The 22,517-nt window shown below is 32.3% G+C and overlaps 2 protein-coding genes across 3 annotated transcripts in view; one reads left to right on the top strand and one right to left on the bottom strand.

Moving 5' to 3' along the window:
• Positions 1-1,824, top strand: part of CHMP2B (charged multivesicular body protein 2B) — a 33,873-nt gene extending 32,049 nt beyond the window's left edge. Inside the window, exons 5-6 of the mRNA XM_081300578.1 lie at positions 406-512; positions 705-1,824. Of these exons, the coding sequence (XP_081156704.1) occupies positions 406-512; positions 705-815 (218 nt within the window). The 3' untranslated portion in view covers positions 816-1,824. The remainder of the gene's footprint in view (positions 1-405; positions 513-704) is intronic.
• A 4,031-nt stretch (positions 1,825-5,855) lies between these two features.
• POU1F1 (POU class 1 homeobox 1) lies at positions 5,856-21,886 on the bottom strand (the record flags this gene model as incomplete). 2 transcript variants are annotated; one of them, XM_081301814.1, is made up of 6 exons in its annotated part: positions 5,856-6,066; positions 6,906-6,966; positions 7,703-7,867; positions 10,161-10,385; positions 18,401-18,550; positions 21,745-21,886. In XM_081301814.1, 6 exons carry the CDS (start codon positions 21,884-21,886, stop codon positions 5,856-5,858), a joined length of 954 nt encoding a protein of 317 aa, XP_081157940.1. The 2 variants fall into 2 exon arrangements, with proteins under 2 accessions (XP_081157940.1, XP_081157941.1); XM_081301815.1 differs by having other exon boundaries at positions 18,401-18,472.
• Between the last annotated feature and the right edge of the window lie 631 nt (positions 21,887-22,517).

The raw sequence follows: 22,517 nt of genomic DNA, 5'->3' as shown, positions 1-22,517 counted from the left end.
TGTGAATATCACTGGGATTTGTTTAAAGATATAATTGTTTTTATTATTTTTTTTTCTTTTTGCCATGCTAGGGCCTTCATGTATTAGGCAAGCAATCTACCACTATGCTATGTCACCAGCCCTAAAGATAAGATTTTTTAAAAAATCAGAGTAGAACTATTTCATTATAGGATAATTTTTCTAGATATGAACATTTTTCTAAATTTAGTGGTTTAGAAATGTGTTAATCAGTATACTTCACTGACATTTCAAAATGACTTTTGTCTTTCATTGGTTGACCTAAATTTGCCTTCTGTGATGTAAAAAATATGTACACATAGTTGGACTATCTTCTAAAAATGTGAAACTGTCCTGAAATCTGTTTGAAAGTAACAGCTTTGTTTTATTCCCCCTCCCTCCACCAAGTCAACGACACACTTGATGACATCTTTGATGGCTCTGATGAGGAAGAAGAAAGCCAGGATATTGTGAATCAAGTTCTTGATGAAATTGGAATTGAAATCTCTGGAAAGGTATGAATATCTTCTTTTTTTAGATGAAAATAGTTTTGGCCACTTTTGTTCATTGTTTTAGGTTGTCCATTAGTGTTAACGTGTTTTTATATTTGCTTCAAAAGTAAATTACTTTGCAGCTTATCCTTTATGTTCTTACCCAAGTGTTTGCAAATGAAAATTTTTTTTTCTCTTTTTGTTTCTTTATTATAGATGGCCAAAGCTCCATCAGCTGCCCGAAGTTTACCATCTGCCTCTACTTCAAAGGCTACAATCTCCGATGAAGAGATTGAACGGCAACTCAAAGCCTTAGGAGTAGATTAATGAAAAAGTCATGATATTTTTGTGTACTGATTTAGTATAAAGCAAGCACAGTGCAGATTCTTTTTACAAAAACACATTTATTTTGCAAAAATGAAAACCATGAGTGAACAGTTGTTTCCTAACCCATGGCCATTTTGAGTCTTGCCAAAGAATAACAATGATGCAAAAATGGAAACAGTTTGAATTTTAATTAGAACTATTTAGAAGTGATGATATGTAAAACTGGATTTCTTTTCTGCATGGCATAGAGAAATTATAACTATTACTTAGTGTCTATTTATGTTCTAAATCTTTTTACACTGAATACAAAATTCTTGTTAAATGCCACTAGGCACCAACTTAAGAAAGAAACTTGTAAAAATATTAAATGTATATCGTTAATTCTGTATCTGTTGCTTGTCCTTTGTAAATGATTATGTGTTATGACCATAGGCAGTTCATCTGCCAAATTATTTTTAAATGATCAAAAAGAACAGTGCTGTTTCAACATCTGTCTTAAAACTGCCATGAGGTTTTCTTTCCTTTTTTTTTCCTTTGGGAGAACATTCTAGTTGGTAAGTTTATTACCTTTCAAAATGTGCTTGGGACCTGCCTTAAACAGCACAAACATATTGTGCTCATCTTTAAATTATTTTACCTGGCAGAAAAGAATTTCATTTTAAACTAAAAAATGAGGCCTCTTGTAACAGTTTTCCAGGCTCTCTTCTAAACCTTATGTAAGTGAATTAAATATAATAGAAACAAAGACACTGAATTCATAATTCTTCATAGTAATCCATAGTATATTTTGGTCTTTCTTCCAAGAACTGAGATTTCCTCCATGTAACTTAATTTCTGTTTAATTTAAATTGAATTAATGTATATTCTAATGTATACTCTAAATTGAAGGCATTATTCTTAATGAAGTACAACTGTACAACTACTATGACAATACTTGACCTAAACTTTTAAAATAAAATCTTAACTTTTTTGGGGTGGGTTGGTGGTAAATAAACAACTTTGTCAGAAATGATTGCCTATGTGTGTATTACTATGTTAGTATTCTCTGAGGTGTAATTGCTATGGTATTGTATGTATACTGAGAATAAGAGAACAATAGTTAGAATTTTCAATTTAGTTAGTTTTGAAAATAATGTTACAATATATGGATTCTGACACATCCTACCACAAAAACTCTGGAGTTGTTTATGTATAACTTGGTGGATTTGGGGTGGTGGACATTTGGCCTGATGTTGGCAAAGTCACATTTTAGGACTAGTATACATGTAATGTGTGGATTGTGGAAGGAACAGAAAACTAAGCCATCTAAGTTTAGAATCCATCAATCATACTGTGTTTACTAAGAACATATTCACAATTTCCCTGAAGAGAGATGAGTCAAAATAATTTACTGGATTATGGAATGTTGACCCAGAACATGTTTTGGTTCTTGAATGTACATAATAATGCCATTTAACTTTAATTTCTTGTTTACATGTGGGGGCTTTTGGTTTTTTTAAACTATTTTGTTAAAAAAAAACTGAATAAAGATTTATTACTGTTATCCTTTTTAAAAAAAATCTCTTTTACTCTGTTTTTGGCTTCTGCTAAAATTAGAATTCTTATGATGTTTGGTAATTTTCAAAAGAGTGCTTTTTATTATTTTCTTGGAAGGAAAGTGGAAAACTCTGCTACATAACATTTTCACAACAAAACAAATTGTCTTTTTAAGAATTAGCATTTGGTACAGGATTGATGTTTGTGAATGGAGTAAGCCTAAGAAGTGGTGGTTTCATGTTAAATTATTCTGATAATCTCTTACTGGAGTTTCCAAGAACTAAATTTTAAGTTTTATATTTAAGCTCATAATTCTTGCAATTGCTTTCATTTCTGTTAAATGTGGATACCACAGAATTTTGGACTCAAAACAGAGTATACTCATTCTGACTTGGCTACATATATAAAATGCTTTGAGTGGCATATTTACGATCACTATAAATTTGTAATGTTACTCTATCTTTTACGAAATATTGGAAGTTCCTTTTGGACCTTTGAGGAGCAAGATGTTTTTTATAGATTGAGCTTAATGAATGTTGATTATTTAATTATTTTTTAAACCCTGTTCTCTGTAACTTGGTAATAGGATTTTTTTTTTTTTTAACATTTATATTCAAGCTGCAAGGGGTTGCCAATAGAGAGGGCAGAATAATAACAGCAAAATCTCTGGTACCAAATGGGAGGCAGTGCAATGTCACATTTTGTTACCAGATGTAAATGTCATGGATGGAGGAGATTTGAGAGTACCAGAAAACTGGAATGTGGTGGTATGAAAATGTCAGTACACGTGATGATAACACCTGGTATTAAGAAACAAAATGACCATCTGTCAGGATGATTGTGTTACACAGACTGTACTTTATACTCTTAAGATGAGTGCTTGGTTATGGCAGGAGCTAGTGGAAAGGGCCTCAGGATTTTGACACTATAGAATGGGAGTAGGAAGCCAGCCATCTATGAGCTTTGTGTTATTTGACCCACACTGTGGTTTTATATTTTGTTACTCCCATTTGAATGCCAATAGGAGCCTGTACTCCCCCTTTGGCCAAAAGTACATTCCCTACATCCACTTGCCCCACTTCTAGCCTGATGCTTGTGGACCTAATTTAAATATATTCCACTATTTTAGATACTTCTATGTCAAAACAAGATTTGTCCCAGTATGAAAAGGAGTGACTTTCTTCTTTGATGCCGCTACTCTGCACAGAAAAGTTTCTCAGCTGCAGAAAAAGATCAGTTTTCTTATATCTTCTCTATTAGCCATTCTTCTAACCCTAGTTCCTTGAGTCAATTGAATTGAGTTCCTGTCATGTGTAACTAAAAACAACAAATAAAAAAATTTTTAAAAAAGCAAACCTAAGTATTGTGAAGTCTGATTTCAGACACCCCAAAATACCTTCCATGGTCCCTCAAGGACTTGAAATGCACACACCTTCCTATCCCCCAATGCTAAAAACATTTCTTTGAGTAGATAAATCCTTTCCAAAAAATGGAAAGTTACATGAATCAGTTTGTCAACCATCTCTAAGTAAAGCTTAATGTGTCAGCATAATTAACAGACCTTTCTATTTTAATGGATGAATGCACTGAATTCCTAAAGACATACCAAGTATTCCTTCAAGATAATTGCTTTTTTTTTTTTTTTTTTTTTTTTTTTTTTTTTTTGCGGGGGGAGTGGTAAAAATTAGTTCACAGTGCTGGTTTTACCTTAATTTGAAAAGTATGATCTTATGGATGAATTTATGATTAGAAAGTGGGTGTGGGTGGATGTGTATAAAATCTTGTTTATATTATATAAAGTAAGTCATGTTAAATATTACCAGCAGATCTATAATTAAAATGCAAAAACATTGATCTAGTTTCATATTGCATTATATTGTTTCTATTTTAAGTTTTCAAAGTACATATATGTAATTTTGCATGTATATATGTGTTCATATATACATATGATGATTCTTTTGAAAACTATAGAATCTCTTCCTCTATGTGGTTTTTACATAGGTGACAGTAAAATACTGAGTTACCTAGAAAGAAAATACCTTTAGGGCTGAATAATTTGGAATTTACTCTTGAATAAAAGTATAAAATCTAACACTTATTAGGTGCTAAATGTGTGCTTCAGCTTGGTTGGATCATAAGTTACCAGCAGATCTATAATTAAAATGCAAAAACTTGGTAACATATCTGTTTATTAGTAAGATTAAGGTTGTGGATTATTTGTGCATATTACATATATGATCTATAAAAGGATCTTATTCTAAGTGATTAATAATATAAAAATAGGAGGCTGTACAGAATAATTTATTAAGTAAGCATTCTATGTCAACAATTTCCAGATTGTTGTATAAAATAAGTTAGGTAACATTGCCAGCAGACATTCAAAATGTCCCCAAAATGGACTATTCTAGATTTATATTATAGTACAGTTTGCTTCTACTTGCAAGTTCAATGTCTTTTTGAGATACAATTACTGGAATTGAAAAGCTCAAATATCAAACTTTGTTATTAATAATAAATCAGATTCTAACCATTGACTGTCTTTTTTATAGGATCCCTGATGATGTTCAGGATTGTGAGATCTCAAAAATAGATTTAGTTTTTAAATTAGACAGCACCCTTCATGTTTGTAGCCATTGTTAACAAACATTACATGCTATTATGAGCAAACACCTTCCAAGCACTCGAGAAATAACAGCAAACAAGCCAGATACCTTCACTGCCCTGTTGCAGCTTACAGACTAATGGTTTGGGGCTCAGTTATGTATAGCTTAAAAATGTACACACACACACACACACACAAACAGAAAAAAAAAAATTGGCAGTGCTGGGGATCAAACCCAGAGCCAGTTATGCTAGGCAAGTGTTCTACCACTGAGCAACACTCCTAGCCCATGTATTTTCTGTAGCTGAACATCAAAAAGCCAATGTTTGGGGAAAATCAAAAGGTTTTACATTGTGTTTCTATACATCTCTTTTGAAGGACTTATGTGGGCTCTGTGCCATAAATATTAAATTCAAAGGCATCAGTTCTGATTGAATTTATTCCTACATGGAGTAATAAAATTCTAAGACATCTCTGCTGATCAGCAGAACCAATTCATTAATCAGTGTTAATGAATCTTCTAACTGGCTCTTCCCTGATCATATTCCTTACATATATTACCAATTAAAAATTACACAGCTAATAACCTGTCTTAATAAAAGTTTCAAACTAAAACAAACAAAAAAACATACAAACTGATGTCTATATGTGTGTGCAGTCTCATTATTTTTTTCTATTAGTATCTTTTGTTTACAATGTACATTGTAGCTTCTGAGAATAATTATTTTAAAGAAAATATAATTTAAATTGTTGAATTCATTTTTTAAAAACACAGAACTGCATAAGTTATTGATGTAAAATAAATTTGAAGTCAACCACGTACCTAATTTCTATTTTTGTTGGGAAAGAGAACAGGATGAAAAATAGTAAGGAAAAAAATGGCTGTCACACAATAGGAACTCTTATCTGCACTCAAGATGCTCCTTAGAAACAGAAAATAGACTTTGATTCAGACTTGTCTTTACCCTCTTTTCTCTCTGCCTTCGGTTGCAAAACCAAACTCTTACTACTTCTTTCTCAAGATTCAGTTCTTCAGCCATCCGCATGATCTCCTGAGAGGAAGGCTTATTCTGTTCTCCAAAGTGTCTCTCCAGAGCATCTTTAGCAGCAATACTGGGATGGAGCAGTAGGGGTGAGAGTGAGATTATGTAGATTTTAGTGAATTTTTTGGAAGAACAAAATCAAGTTGAATTTCTTAAATATTGATATGAAAAAAGAACTCTAAGGTTAAACACTTGTAAATACAAAATACATTTTGTTAACATTTAGTTGTTTATTGTATTCCAGAGAGCATTACTGATGCCACAGGAAAAAATAAATGAGGGTCCCAGCCTTTCTATGTTTATTCCATTTATTGCCACAGGAGGGCACCAAAATCTTGAAAAAGGATATGAACAATAGGCATTTCTCCAAATTGTTTGGGTTATTTTTAATAAACAAAATATCTTGTGAACAACTAACCAATGGAAGCAAAACCTGTCTTCTATCATTTTCTATATGTGTGCCCCACATAAATTACAAAAAACCAAGAAAACTTTTGGGGTTGAAATGCAAGATGTCATATTCAATGTTAAAGACGGAAATACACTGAAATGGCTAGTTTTGTTATTTTTAGTCAGATAGAAACTGTCCTATCAGAGCAAGTACATTTTCTACAAAAGTTCTCTTAGAACTTTCTTACAAGTGATTATTTGGTTTTTGTTTTTATCCAAAATTTCTGAAACTAAAATGTTTTTGAATCAAACAATATATATTTTTCATGAACTGTTAAAAATTACCAGCTCTCTATTGCTCACTATTAAGTTTTTAAATTGTTTTATAATCTATCTTTTTTTCTTCAATCAACTTTATTTATTTTACATGTATGTTATGTTGTGTCTACATTATATTAAAATGATGATTCCATTTGTAAAATATCTTTTTTCCCCTATAATAATATTGCAAAGGAATACCTTATAGTTGTTCTCCGTTTCCTTTTCCTTTCATTTGCTCCCACTTTTTCATTGTACAAAGCTATAATGTGGAAGAGAGAGATAATTACAAAGTCAATTTAAAAGAAAATAACTATCATATTTGGATTTCTTATTCATGAAGCAATGAAAAATAAAATTACTTTGCATTTTTGTCTTCAATTTTTGCAGTTTGCCATTTTATTTTACATTCCATTTTTTTAAAAAAGTTGAAACAAATAGTAACTTTGCAAATATAATTTTTTTGCAAATCATATCCCCACCTTACTTTTGTTCAAACATTGCTATAAGTATATTCAAACCTTGCTCTATATCCAGCATTGACATTAGTACATGTAAAAAATGTTAAATTACTCATTGAGAATTTCCTTATGTTATTTATTTGGAAGACTGGTGTGTACAAATGCTCTGCATATACCAATTTTAGTGGAGCACAGGGGTAAAACATCTGGGTGTGTTCAGATATTTTACCACTTCGTTCTGATGTCACATTATCTAAAAGTTTTCCTTATATAGCTTATTCTGTCTTCAATAAATTGACTTCTATACTTTCTTTGCACTGTTCTTCCCCTTCTTCTTTCCTTCTTTTCCTCCTTCCTTCCTTTATTCCTCCCTTCCTTCCTGTCTCTTTTTGTGATGTAACAAGATGCTTACTTTTCATCTCAAAGAGAAAAGGGGAGGAAAACCTCAAGCCTCTTGCTTTAGCATTAATCCTCCCACTTGCAGTAAATACTTTAGATTAAAACTCAGCACAGTCTTCAGGGATTTAGCTTTAGTACCTCCTACTTGCTCAGCTTCCTCCAGCCATTTTGATAATATTGCTTTTAGTTTGCATGCATTTTTAAAACTGAGTTGTAGGTTTTCAAATCTGCAGATGGTTGTCTGACTGAATTCAGAGCCATGCACAGCTGCCAGGGCTTCCCCAACGTTTGTTTGGGTGTATCCTGTGAAAGGGCAATAAAGATCATTAGCTTCAGCTTTTTAAAAAGCATCAGTTTTGGTTCATTATCACAAATATTTGTGCATCTTTCTTTGCCAACTATTACTTTTTAAAAATAATATATTTTGACAATTTAGAATTATTTAGTAAGGATCACTATAGGATTGTCCAGTAGTTCAAAAAATATTCCTTGTTAATTAATGAATTGCTTTTTTCTAAAAGTCAAAAAATTTCATATGGGGCTGGGCTGGAGCTATCACTCAGTGGTAGAGTGCCTGCCTGGCATGTGTGAGGCACTGGGTTTGATCCTCAGCACTGCATAAAAATAAATAGATAAAGATATTGTGTCCATCTACGACTAAAAAAAATTTTTTTAAAAATTCATATGGGAACATCTACCATTTGTAATATTTAGTCAAGTTGGATGGATGTATTATAAATAATTTATAAGAAAAGTATTCATATCTTTTATCATGATTATTAAATATCTGATGATATATGATAAAAACCATTAATATATCAAGTATAATGCATAAAATATGTCATAGATATTTTAACTCCAAACATGAGTGAAATATTAAACTATATTGTTGAAAAGTACCAAATAAAACTAAGAAATATGTATACTTTCCCTAAAAATATGTCTATAGTGAGGTTATGATCATACATTGTATGCATATATCCAAGCACATTTATTATATTGTTTGGTAATGCTTCTGTCTCCAAGCAAAAGATCCTTATTGACTGTCCCAAACATTTCTAGAATACAAGCTAAAATAAACCATCAACATGTAATTTGAAACATTCACAGCAATACAAACAGAAGACTGAAAATGAATGTCATAAAGATTTCTACTGCTGTGTTTATTACATTAGTAACTACATATTATTTTTAGGGCCTAAAGCTATATACCTATACCTATAAAGTGACTACATATGATGCCATCAATAAGTATCATTATAAAATTCTCTGATTCATTTCACAAGTTCATTGGTTCAAACTGTCATTTCATTCTACTTTTTAAAATAAACTACTTCATGAATTTTAATGACAATTAATTGTTTTAGCTGTTATGTTAAAAACACTTTTCAATAGAAAATGAACAATAGCTCTGAATAGACTGTCACCAGAAAACAAAATACAAATGAGCATTAAATATGTAAAAGAATACGCCTCACTCGAAGGAGAAATTTGAAATGAAACTAAAATGAGAGGGATTGGGGATGTAGCTCAGTGGTAGAGAGCTTGCCTAGCATGTACAACTCCTCCCCCACCCCCACCCCACCGCCAGCATTGTAAAAACAGAAGGGCGGGGGGAAATACCGTGAGATGTCATTTCTACTTATTTATTTTGAAAGATATAAAAGATTAATAACATATTTTTCAACCATTATTGACTTTATATTCTTGTCCCTGTTCTAGATGCTGAGGATATACCATTAAAGACAAAACAAAAAGAAATAAGAAAAAAAAAAAAAAAAAAAACACCTAACACCTATTTTCTTATGTTGTGAGGGTGGCAAAACAGACTATTGGTGGTAGTAAAATTTGGTGCAATTTCTGTGGAGACTAGTTCAACAAAGATCTATTACAAGTAAAATTTTTAATCAGCATTTAAAATTTTTAATCATACATTTTTCTTATGTATATATTTATATAGGTATAAAATGCATATTTAAAGTTAGAACTTTGGGCATTGTTAAAGTTGGGCATTGTTTTTGACAGCAGATGATAAGAAACCTAAATTATACCAGAAGAGGTTTTGTAGAATACATTGTAGTATATTTTATAAAATGGAAGTCAACAGATCCATACAAGGAAAATAGCTCTAAAAAACTCAAAACTCTTCCAAATAAAACTGCATCAAAGAATATGTGCTAATTTATATATGCACAAGATATCTGGAAAAATACAGGAGAAACTAACAACATTGGTAAACAGAAATTTTTAATCATGTGAATGTATGGTCTATTCAAATGTTCACATAAAATATAGATTAAAAGGGCACTCCCAAACTAATCTTGAGGTAGATAAGTTTTAAAACAGTACCTTTACTTAAAAAACAAACAACAACAACAAAAAATCCAAACAAACAAATTAAAGAAAAACACGTTTTTTGGCTATTAAGGATTTACATGGAAATAATGTTTTTTGTAGATTTTCATAGTTTGACTAACTGAAATCTGCAGTAGAGATGTACAATGAGAACTGTCTTAGACTTTTGAACAGAGCATTAGAAATTTCACAGTGACAGAGTAGGATTGTCATATTAACAATCCTTGCTCTTAACACATACCTAACTTAATTCTCCTCACTTTAAATTCATTGGCAAACTTTTCAAGCTCTCGAATTTCTGGAGAATCCATGTCTATTGGTTCTTCAACCAGTTTGCTCTTCCGCCTGAGTTCTTGCTTGAATTCAGCGACTGTGGTGTCCTCTGTCAAGAGAGGCTGGTGGAGGGCAGGAAACCCATGACCCAGGGTGTGATCAGGAAACTTGTAAAGGCAAGGAGTTAAACTACCTGTGAGCAAACAGAGGAAAGCACAGGCCATTGGTTATTACCCCTTGTTTTTACACAAGCCAGGGTCTTGCCTGTTAGAACCCCTTATTCTTCCCTGGCCAGTCTCAATTCCTCAAGGTTACCTTACATCCAGTCTCCCAAAGTAGGAGTCACAGTAACTCAGTAGAAATGAAACTATTTATCTTCACCTTCTCCAGAACAGCAAAAACAGAAATAATGTCAAAGGCAAGTAGCAAGAGAATGCAAATAATTAAAATAGAAATATTTTACAATTCTCAGAAGTTTAAGATTGTCAATATTTTTTGCCCTTCTCTCTCTTACCTATTCCTGAGAATCTGAGTTTGTATCTCTGTTCTCTTAATTAATTGGACAAATAATCTTTAGTGCTGGGTAAAATTGAAGCACCAATCATTTTGAACTAGCTGCTGTGCCACAAGTTTTCTTGTGACTGGGAAATTGATTTTACAATATTAATAAGTTGCACTTTTTAAAGAATTAGTAAATGTTTAATTTCAATTGGGAAATAATCATATTTTTTAAAAAAACAAAAACAGGTAAAAGAAATTATGAGAACTTAAAAATACATTAATATGTTTAAGTAGATTTTAGAAATGAACAGTCCAACAAAGGGTGATTTTACAAGTTCTATTAAAAAGTTGTCAACAAACTTTCTGGAAAATATGTAATAGAATGGAATAACTTCTTGGTGATTATTTAAGGAAAATCAAAAACAAATGGCAAGGGAGATACAATTCTAGATATTAAAGGTAATCACTCATAAATGATGAACTATTGATTAGTTTGTTAAATGATAACAAAAATGATACACTGTTCTGATATTTTAGAAAATGCTGTCCAACTCCATTCCTCATTAGGAAAAAAGGAATCTATCTCCATATAGGAGCATAGGTGACAGTATGGCATCAAGATGAGTTCCAACATACTTTTTAAAATCTTTCTTCATTGGTACATTACTATTTTATAAAGATTTCATTTCTGTTTATTTTAAATGACATGTATAACCAAGACATTTTGGTACAGAAATATTGAGTAACTTGTGAGTACAAATACTTAAAAGCAAATTATTATAAAATATGTGCAATAATTGTTCTTGAAAACAGTGGAAATATATATCAAGGCTTCATGCTCCTTACAAAATCCATAAACCCATAAACATATTCATAAATCAGACATGAGTAATAATGTAAAAAATAAATCTTTGATTAATACATCAGTATGCAATGAATAAAATTATCACTAAGCAAAGTGTTGACTTATTTATATGAGAACATGTAATTATAAAGTACACCCTTATCCAGTAGAATATATCATTTCCTAATGAAAATTAAAGATACAAATGAGAGATTAAATAAAATGATATTAAATAAATTTGGTTGCTTCATATGTATGAAAAATATTTGGAAGACACTAGTTTTGTCTTGAAAAATGTGTGTATTTACAAACCAAAATTATCCAGTTAAATTGTTGTGTATCTTCTACATAAGCATACCATAAGGTCTGAATGTGTTAGCAATTTTGATTACTATTTTCAATTTGTCTTTCAGATCAGAATCATTTACTACTGCAAATCCTCCATGCAACACTTTGGGCTTATTTCTCATGGTAATGTTCCTCATTCTTACACAAACAAATGAGTTAGAATACGTATTTCCCCCCCAAATTTAAAATCTAGGAAATTTAAGAAGAAATTAAATAATTTTCTTCAAGTGCCACAATGAACTATTCAATAGTAAATAGAACAGAATTCCACTAAGCACTCAAATAAACTACATCAAGACAATTACCTATTTTATTTTCCAAACTGTATGTACTCAGGTAAGTTAAATGACTTTCCTTTAAAGGTTTTTCCTGCATTTAAACACATTTGGCTACATTAAGCAAAAGCTTTCTGACAAAAATATTAATTAATTAAAAAAGTGTATTATACCTATTTCCAGGAATATTCAAAAGTAGTTTATACATTATAAATACTGCAAAGAAGTGGACACTTAGAAAATAAATTTTAACAAAGTCCATGAAATGTGTATAAAAAATACTATGCTTCAGTTTGGCATCCAAAATAAGAATAAAGACATGATGTGCAATACATTTTTATTCTATGTTATATAAAAGTTTCCACAATTATTATCAGTCTAACAGTTTTCTTAGAACTAACCTTACACAATTCAGCATAGTAGTTGCAAGTACAACCAAAGTGCCATTTATAGCATGTGTTTTTCTAGTTAAGGGAAGTGGGGAGTGATTGGTATGGTATATGTGGCAAGAAATTTTTCAAATCTTTTTTTGAGTCTGGATTACTGAGGAAGAAAAGCAGAAAGAAAGTAAAAGATCTGCTATTCGTATACAGCAAATCTCTCACAAACATTTTTGGAAACATTGATAAAGCAACATTGTGTCTTTAGATAAAGGATCTAAAGAGAGTGTGCACTAGACAAGCACACATTTAAATAGCTCTGACCCATTCTCATCCTCTCCACAGCCTAAATATGTCTTCACAGTGAAGATTAAGCCACCGCAGCCCTTCTGAATTGTTCTGTATGTAATTTTGTATGGCAGAGGTGAAGGATAGAGGTAACTCTTTTAAAGCAGGCAGTGGAGGACAGAGGTAGGGCTTGCCTTGCAAGGTACTGATTCTGTACCATGGCATGGGACAAATTGTTCTTCTGCAACATGTGACTAGCTGACAACTTCTCAGGTTATGGGCTTGGTGCCTTAAAAGAAGAAAGGTGGGGGTGGAGAGGGAAGAAACTACTTAGCCATAGAAATGAATGAAAACATGTATTTGAATATTTTTATTTATTCCATCTTTTTCCCCATGCATAAAAATTGAAAGCAAACCATAAATCCCAATTCTGATCTTTTCACCTTTATTGCACTGGTGAATGCAACTGTTTGCAACAGGGTCCACTGCCAGTTTTTGTAAATTAAGTTTAATTGAAACATAGCCATGCCCATGTAGCTTGGGACTGCTCTCCTGCTACAATGACAAAATCAAGCACTTGCAACAGAGTCTAGAGAGCATAAGATATTTACTGTCTGGCTCCTGACAGGAAAAGGTCACCAATTTGTAGTCTAAAAGGGAAAATACTTCACGTTACTGCTACTGAAAGACCTTTTGTGATTGGTTGAGAGGCAAAAGACGTTGGAACTATTCCTTCCCTCACAGTGGATAATTCTGAACAACCATAGGAACACTTTAGGGTAAAACAAAATGAAAGAGGAGTGGAGAGATGGAAGGAGGTGAGAGGGAGAGAGGAAAGAACAGACTGGACAAAAGAAATTTAAAAAGCAATTTTTTTTTTTTTTTTAATGAAGAGATGGACTTGAAAGTATACTTTTTTCCCCATCTCATTGGTTGAAGTAATTTTGGGTGCCCCTTGTATTAATTCAGGTCGGGAGGAGGACATTTTCATTCATAATTATCCTTTCCCTTATTATCCACTTCTCATCAGAAGAGGATGGATATTCATCCTTTTGGTTAATTCCGGAACATATTTCTTTCTTCCTTCTTAAAATTAAACTTTAAAACAAGAACTATCATAGCAGTTCTTGGTTCTCCATTGCATCTTATATCCAAGCTAGAGTTAATATTCAGTGCCAGGAGGCTGATTTGCTTCAATTCCTAGGAAGGAGTGACATCCCAATGAACTAAATCTCAAAACTCTGCTTTAGAAGCTGGAGAACACAAACAATCTCAGATACCCAAGAATCAATGTTAAGGATTTTTGTTAATATTTCGTTCTGTGCTAATCTAGAAAAGATTGGAGTAGCATTTATATTTCTGTTTCCTTTTATTTGCACTGTAGATTGTTGAATAGTCTAAATTGTTAGAAGTGAAGGAACAGAAGAAGGAATTTTAGCAACAAGAATATATGAAGAGATCAAAACAGAAAGCAGGTTGAGTCGGGTACAAATTTTGCTGCTAGATTTATAGATATGGAAAGATTGAAGCTCAGAGGTGCTATGTGACTTGAACAAGGTTAGTAATTAGTTAATGGTGTGGCTTTTGCTCCCAATTAGTCATTCTGTTTATGCCTGTGCCTGAACGAGGAGGTACAATGGATTCATCTGATGATTAAAATCCCCCATACTAAACTAACAAAGTATTAGCTGTAGCTCTTCCCTTCCTGTGAGCTAATTCAATAAAATGCTCAAATGAAAGCATCAGAGTATAGGTAATAAAATAAATAAATTAAAATAGTAATTTCACATCCTTTGAAATATAATTCTTTCTGGAGCTTCATCTTCATGCAGAGCATGTGACACAATCTGTCTTTGTTGTTGATAAGATGCGTCTGTGGATTGGGAGAAAGTAGCTGATTCACACCTTCTAAAGCTTCAGAAAATTCAAATAACAACCAGATTTCTATTATGTATTTTATATCTTTTTTTCTTATTTATGAATTCCTGTATTTTATGACTCAATTTGTGCTGCTTCTCTGAGAATGAAGGCATGAAAATATAGATTCTTTAAGGTTTAATCTGCCGTGAAGAAAATGCTAATGGTGGGTATAATGTCAAAATACAGACTTTCTGACAAATTATAAAGCATATCACATTTTAATGATATCTCTCTCAGAAATATTCAAATACAACTGTATGCTTGCCATAGCGAGTTTTTCATTCAGTGAAAAAAATAATTTTAAGGCTGCAATTATACCTGCAAATTAACAATTTTGCTCTTGTTGCCCCTAAGCCAGGTTTTGAATCTGGTTAAAAGGTTTTCTCAGGGGACTTTTCCTTTTTAATTGTGATGAAGAAGGGATTAGTGAAAGAGAGTTTGTTAACTGTCTGCTTGAGTGAACTTGTACTCACAAAAGCTGAACTGCCTGTGGACTTTTATTGTGAACCCAATCTGTTGGCTCCAGTCCCAGGAACAGTATGGATGTTAGGTTTCTGAGGCCAGCTGCAAACCCATTGGGCCAGCAGTGGCCCTCTTGGATGTGGTGGAAGGGAAGAGGTATCATTAAGGAGCTGAAGGTATTATGGCAAGAGACTATTAGCTACTGGTCTGTGGCCGATTTTTCATTTGTGCTGTCTTCTAACAAGGGGCAGGGATTGCTTCTGTGCTGGAATAAGAGAGAAACAAAAGGTAAACCCGTGGTTTGTAGAAATCACTGTCAATGAACTTTCCTCCAAGAGACAGCAGCACCTAACTATGTGCTTGTCATTTCCCATCTACATAATCAAAATATTGTAAGACAAAAGAAAGCGGTCCATCTGCAACTGCAGTAGCCCAATGCACAGATTTGACCATTTTATAATGGGAAGTAGTTCATCCCTGAGGAGGGTTGTTTTTATCACCTATGAACACTGATTAACTTAGGACATGGGTCATAAGTGGTCAGTTCTTAAAGACAAAGAGTATCTTTGGCTTTCCCTATTTCTGAATTATTAGAAATCATATCAGGCTTCATTTTACCATAAAAGTGAGGATGCTAGTTTATTTGAAATGTTATATGACAGAAAAAAAAAAAAACAACTAATCTTTTTCTGAAATACTTTAAAGTTTTAACTGTTTTTGAGTCTTAAACTGAGATGTTTCAAGAAATTCAAGAATAGAATTATTTCTTTTTATTTCAAAATTATAGCCATAAATTGATGTTTCTTCATTTCAAATTTTATCTAGATTATAATGAAACATAAGTTAAAAGATATTTAAAAGTTAAATATATGATTCCTTCATCCAAAATTTCTCAGTATTCTCTCTCTCTCTCTCTCTCTCTCTCTCTCTCTCTCTCTCTCTCTCACACACACACACACACACACACACACACACACAGAGTCTTTGTTTAATATAACTGATGAGAGTTCTTTTCGTACTATAGAAATAAACATAGAAGATTAACCAATTTGTTTATAAAATAAACAACAAATAAAAATTTGTGCACAACAAATTGTGCCCGGTATTAATCAATTAAAATTTTTTATCTCCTCATGCCCTAAAATGAGTAATGAGTTTTTTTCATGAGGAGATCTCTGATCCAGATTTTTTATCTTCCTTAAAAACTATGCTATGGTTCAGAAAAATGCAAGTCAAAACTACACTAAGATTTCTTTTCAGTCAGAATTAGAATTGCCAAGTTTAAAAGGAACAATAATAAATTCTGATGAGGATGTGGGGTAAAGTACACTCATACATTGCTGGTGGGATTAGAAATTAGTACAACCACTATAGAAAGTAGTGTGAAGACTCTTCAAAACTGAGGAATGGAACTACCATTTGAACCGCCTATCCCCTTCCTCAGTATTTATCCAAAAGATCTAAAATTGGCATACTACAGTGATTGCTGCAGTCTGGCTGGGCACAAAATAACAGAGCCACCACACAGCCTTGTAGGTTCAAACAGCAACCTTTATTCCCTGAACTCTCACCGGCCCTCTACACACACTTCCTGGGAACAAACTGCCTCCACAGGGCTCCACGCGCCAATTCTAGAAGAAACCCGGGATAACTCAATGGGAACTCCAAAGTAGCAGGCGCCCAAGGCAGCAGGATCCGCCCTAATCCCAGCAGGATCCACCCTAATCCCGGAGCAGGGTCACCTTTCAACCATTCCCTTTGGCAAAAATGCCAGGTGTCATTCTGACTAAACTGTGGCTCTCAACAAGTGATGCAGACACTTTAGTATTTATAGCAGCACAACTCATAATAGAAAAATTATTAAATAAAACTAGATGCCCATCAACAGATGAATGGATCAAGAAATTATGGTATACACACAATGGAGTTCTACTTAACCATAAAGAAGAATAAAATAATGACAGTTGTTGGTAAATGGATGTAAATGGGGGAAAGAAATCATGCTAAGTGAAATAAGCCAGATTCAATAATCAAGAGTCAAATGTTTTCTCTCATATTAGGAAGCTAGCAAAATAAGGGAAGGAAAGTGGTGAGGGAAGGGATCAGATATTATGAAGATATAAGGTAAATCAGTGGAGTAGAAGGAGAACCAGAGGGAGAGAGGGAGGAAAGAAGGGAAAAGGGTAAAAATATAGAATGAATTTAATAATAATGTGTTACATACAAATATAAATGTACCAAGAAGAATTTCACCTGTACATATTTGTAGAAAATTCCAATCAAAAATAAATAAATAAAGGAGTGAGAGGAAGATCGATAGAGGAAAGGAGACAGAATGGAGGAAGGAGGAGGGCAGGCAATGGGCACCGAATGAAGATTGAAATCAAATTGCTTGCACATATTATTTTGCCAAAATGAACCCAAATACTATGTATAATACTCAAATTTTAAAAATGCTATGTGTTCATATGAGCCTAAGTAAATCAGCAATTATGCTTGAAATGGTGATACTTTACTTATCCAGAGGAGATAAGTATGTAACTTAACTGATTTCATTCTCAGTTAAGACTCTCAAGCATCTCAGAAAGGGTGACCAAAGCCCCAAATAGCTATCAGGAAAGTCCTCGAAGATTACTGTCAGCTTTCAGACAGTATCTTATTAATCTTTATGGACCAAATAGTTCAAAAGAAATACTGTGGTGAGGGAGATGTTCAACAAATCTCTTATGTCTGATATGGCAGCCATAGCCACATGAGGTAACGGAGCACCCAAAATGTAGCTAGGGCACCTGAGGGAACTGGATTTTAAATTTTATTTTATTTCAATTGATTTACATTTAAATGTAAATGCTACTGTATAACTATTGAAGGTAAGCCCGAAATAGCCTCAGGTGTCAATTGGCAGTTTGATTTTTTAATTTTCAAATTAAAAAATGCAAGGCAAACATAAGAGTTTAAAAGGACAACAGTTTATAGGTATATAGAATAGAGCAATCAGATATGACCTCTATGATCTCTGAGGACATCAAAGATCAGGAAACATCTCAATAAGTGGTGATTTTACCAGTAAATTTCAAGGTTAAGATATCAGAAGAATTTTATGTTATGTACTGGTCACCATTTCCAAAAGACCAGAGAATTCATCAGTTTCCCTCAATTCAATATCATATACAAAGATAATTTTTCTTACCTGCCATCACTCCATAGGTTGATGGCTGGTTTCCATAATGACAGGAAGGAACAGAATAATGAAGTCCTGTTGCTGTATTTCCCAACGTTGTCACAGAGAAATATGTGCACGAACATTTAGGAGTTTGGATCAAAGACAAAATAGACGGGACTGGTAAGAAAATGTATGAGGATTCAAGACACATTCAGTTCATTTCAAAGATACACATTTATGCGATTCTTAAAGCTATATACCAATAATTTCTTTTCACTGGGGAGAAGTTTTTAGTGAGTAGGCAAAATTAGGGCTCAAACTTCACTTCTGGTAATGAGATCTTAAGTCATTGGAGTAAAATATAACTTTCATTAATTATCCTGTGATCTGTGCTATAGCTACAAGTACCCCACAAAGGGGTGACGGGTCAGTGTAAATCCTGGCTTTTGGGGGAGTTTCCATCTAATATAGACATTACAACAACCAAGAATAGCCTCTTAACATTGTTGTGCTAGAAATTTTTCTCTGTAAGAATAAATACTGAAATTGACTCTTGAATAGTCTGTAGGTTTGCTTATTTTCCTAACAACTTCCTTTCACAGAAGAGGAAATGACAGTATCCTGCCAGTGCATATGATTGTAACAATATCCCTGCTTTCAGGGTGTTCAGCAAAACCTGTGAAAAGTGGTATGATGGATTTGATGTATTTATGCAGGTTTTCTATGCACACATTTATTCAACCATTTTTATGATAAAGTCAATTGGAAAATAAGTTCATTGTCAATTGAAGATATACATAAAGCTCTGTGTAAACATAATCTTATTTATATATATACTTCATAGAATCAATGTGTATTTTAATGGAAATTTGAATTACTGAAATTTTATCAAGTTTTATATATAAATCAAGTTGACAAAGAGCAAGGACTATCAAATATTAAACTGTCATAGTTTCTTTATATATTTTCTCACTTTTCCCTTATATTCTGGATAAGGTGGTAGATTTTCATAATCATAACATAAACCAATCTTATGAATAAATGAGATATCATATAGTATAGGACTAGGATCCTTTGAAAACAGAAGGCCCATACTCTTTCCCTTTTACTGTAGGCATGGTGGCACACACCTGTAAATCCCAGAAACTTGGGAGGCTGAGGCACAAGGATAGCCAATTTCAGACCAACCTTAGCAACTTAAAGAGGCCTTAAGGGCTTAGGGATACCCTGTCTAAAAAATAAAAATTAAATCTTGGGCTTTGGCTCAGTGGTTAAGCTCACCAGTGTTCAATCCCTGGTACCAAATAGGAAAAAATAAATATTAAGATACGATCTAGTGATTAAAGACTTGAGGACTATTCATAAAGAAAAATATATTTTGTCTAAATATAGAACAATCTTTAATTTTTTTAAATGTCTGAAAGTCATTTTATAAATGACATCAAAAGAACTGAAGTTGTTTTGCAATATAAAGATGACAACAAAATCTTACTATGTATTCAAAAATCAAATAAATATAAACACATTTAATACCCAAATTTTCTAATTAAAACCAGTTTTTCCAATTCATAGACAATTAGATACATATAACTTCACAAAAAAAGTATTAATCAATTTAAAACAGTCTAAGGTTTTTTAACCATTTTTGCTGGAATGAAAACTTTTTACTTTCAACTTTTAAATAATTTTTTATTCTGGTTTTATGAAGTTGGGTAAAGAATAAGCTCATTTACTAAATGCTCTGGTATTTGTTTCTTAAATAAATAGGCTTCTTACTCTTGAGAAGCCCATACTCCTTCCTTTTGACTGCATAATCATTGCTTTCCTAAAAAAAAAAAAAAAAAAAAAAAAATCTCTGCTTGTGCCTAAAATCAAACAAATAAGTAGGGTTTTGAGCTTAAAATTAGATCTCTTTGCTAGATCACTACCTCAGTTCTAAAGTTCATTTTCATGCTGACTAATACTTCTTTATACAGCAGTAGTTAAAAGAAGCAATATATTGTTCTTATACCCAATCTGTAAAATGATTTATTATTTAAAATATATGATTAACTATATGGCAATTTTTATATTGATTTATAGTATATGCAAAAAAGTATATATAACTATATATGTAATACTATATGTATATAACAATATATATATAATAATATAACAAAAAATGATTATATGAAACACTTGGTTCTATTTTTTTCCCTTTTTTTTAATTTTATTGTTGGTTGTTCAAAACATTACATAGTTCTTAATTTTTAAAAAATATGTTTGAGGATACTTCCAATATTGTCTTTTTAGTTTAATTATAGGAACCTTTTTAGATGAAAAAAAAAAAACCTATATTGAGTGATTTTATAAAAGTCCAAGTATCCAATCTCTAGATTTTAAAAAATTCTTCTAAATTTTTTGTTTTGAAACTCTCTAATTATAGTGAAAGTTAAACCTTCCATCTTTAAAAACAGAACATATATTTATCAACTCAAATTTTGATTTTAGATGTACAAAATTTTATTTTATTTTTAAATGTGAGGCAAATTACATCTAGAACAAAAAAAGTGAATAGTGCATTACTACTTAATGGAAGAGATATACTCTATTCAAACCTTTATCCATTAATAAATCAACTTTGAAGCAGTTTGTTACCATATAATTAAGGAATTAATGCAGTAAGGAAGCATACATATTTGGCTGATTGTGGGGAGACAAAATATTTAAATTCCCAAGTTTAATTTCTATTTAAAACAGATGAGAAAATCATAAGAGCTTGTTTATATAGTCTCTGTGGAGCTCAGTCTTGAGAAATTTAACTAAGTTAATGTACTATAAATGTTATATTACTTCTAGTGATTTTATATTATGTTTAAGACATGTTTATTAAAACATTTAATTACTTTATTCCTTAAAATCTACTGTTGTTGGCATTGGAAATTATTCAATTGTATTTATTATCAAGTTTATGACTTTTAAACAGTTCCACCTGTGATTTGAAAACCAACTAAATCTTTAATAAAAAGAAGTAGTACCTAGTAAATATTAAACTATTTTAGAATACTCACTTCATTTTTTTGTTATACATAAATGTTTCCACTCAAATATTTTTCAGATTAAAAAAAAATCCTGCCCACTGCTTTCATATGTCTAAAAGAGATTTTCTTTATTGTAATAAAATCAATAATAATCTAGATGATTTCCTTAATATTTCATTTAAAAGTCTGTAGGCATTTTGTTTTTTTAAATATGTTTAATATTTAACAAATCAAATGAAATTGAAGGGAAAATATAAAAGAAGCAAAGAGATTATTCAGTAGCAAGAGTCAAAGCATTCATTCTGCAAATTTTAGGCCTCGCCATATGGAAACTGTCAAAGGAGTCAGTACCTGTAGACATCACATTGGTGGCATGGTTGGAGACTGGTAGGCACTCGGCAGCACTGTGATGCATTATCAGAGGCAGAGTTGCAGAAGCGTCAGAATTCAGAGGTATAAAGGTATCAGCCGGAGTAAAAGATTGGCAACTCATTCCCACAAGAGAGTAGAAAAATAAGAAGAACTGCTGCTCCCCAAATGAAAGTTTTACTATATTACTGTATCAAAGGGCTGATTCAATTCTCCCTACCTGCATATATACATCAAGAAGGCTCTGAGGCACCAGGAGGGCGCGTGCTAGCATTTATACTGCAAGGAAATCCCTTTATACATGTTAATAGTCTTTTCCCAGGAGTATTGCTTTATCAACCTGAACTGTCTTCCTTTTTTACCCAAACATATCCATGCCCAAGAAGGAAGCTGGTTCTGGGGGATAGCTTGAGGGGAAGGGAGAAATCTGAAACTCTGACAACTTTACTAATCTGGATATTTTGGAGAGGACTCAAGAACTTTGAAAAAGTGTCTCTCAAAGAAATCATGTTACAATTAATTGAAAAATAGTAGGTGCCTTTTGGCTACTAGCAAACGTAATTACAAATTTATACATTTTTCCCCCTTTTTGGCAAAATTATCATTAAACCTGAAAAATAACATGAAACAAGAGAAATACATACTATGTAATGTTAAGAATTTTAATATTTAAGTGTTATTGGAGAACAATTACTGAGAAAAGCAGATGCAACTAAATATGAGAATGAATATGTTGGCTGTTACTAATTTAAACA

This window comes from Spermophilus citellus (genome assembly GCF_964194105.1).
Source record: "Spermophilus citellus genome assembly, chromosome: 7".
In the NCBI taxonomy this organism is placed as follows: domain Eukaryota; kingdom Metazoa; phylum Chordata; class Mammalia; order Rodentia; family Sciuridae; genus Spermophilus; species Spermophilus citellus.
The sequence above is the reverse complement of the archived record's forward strand: the minus strand, read 5'-3'. Positions and strand labels throughout refer to the sequence as shown.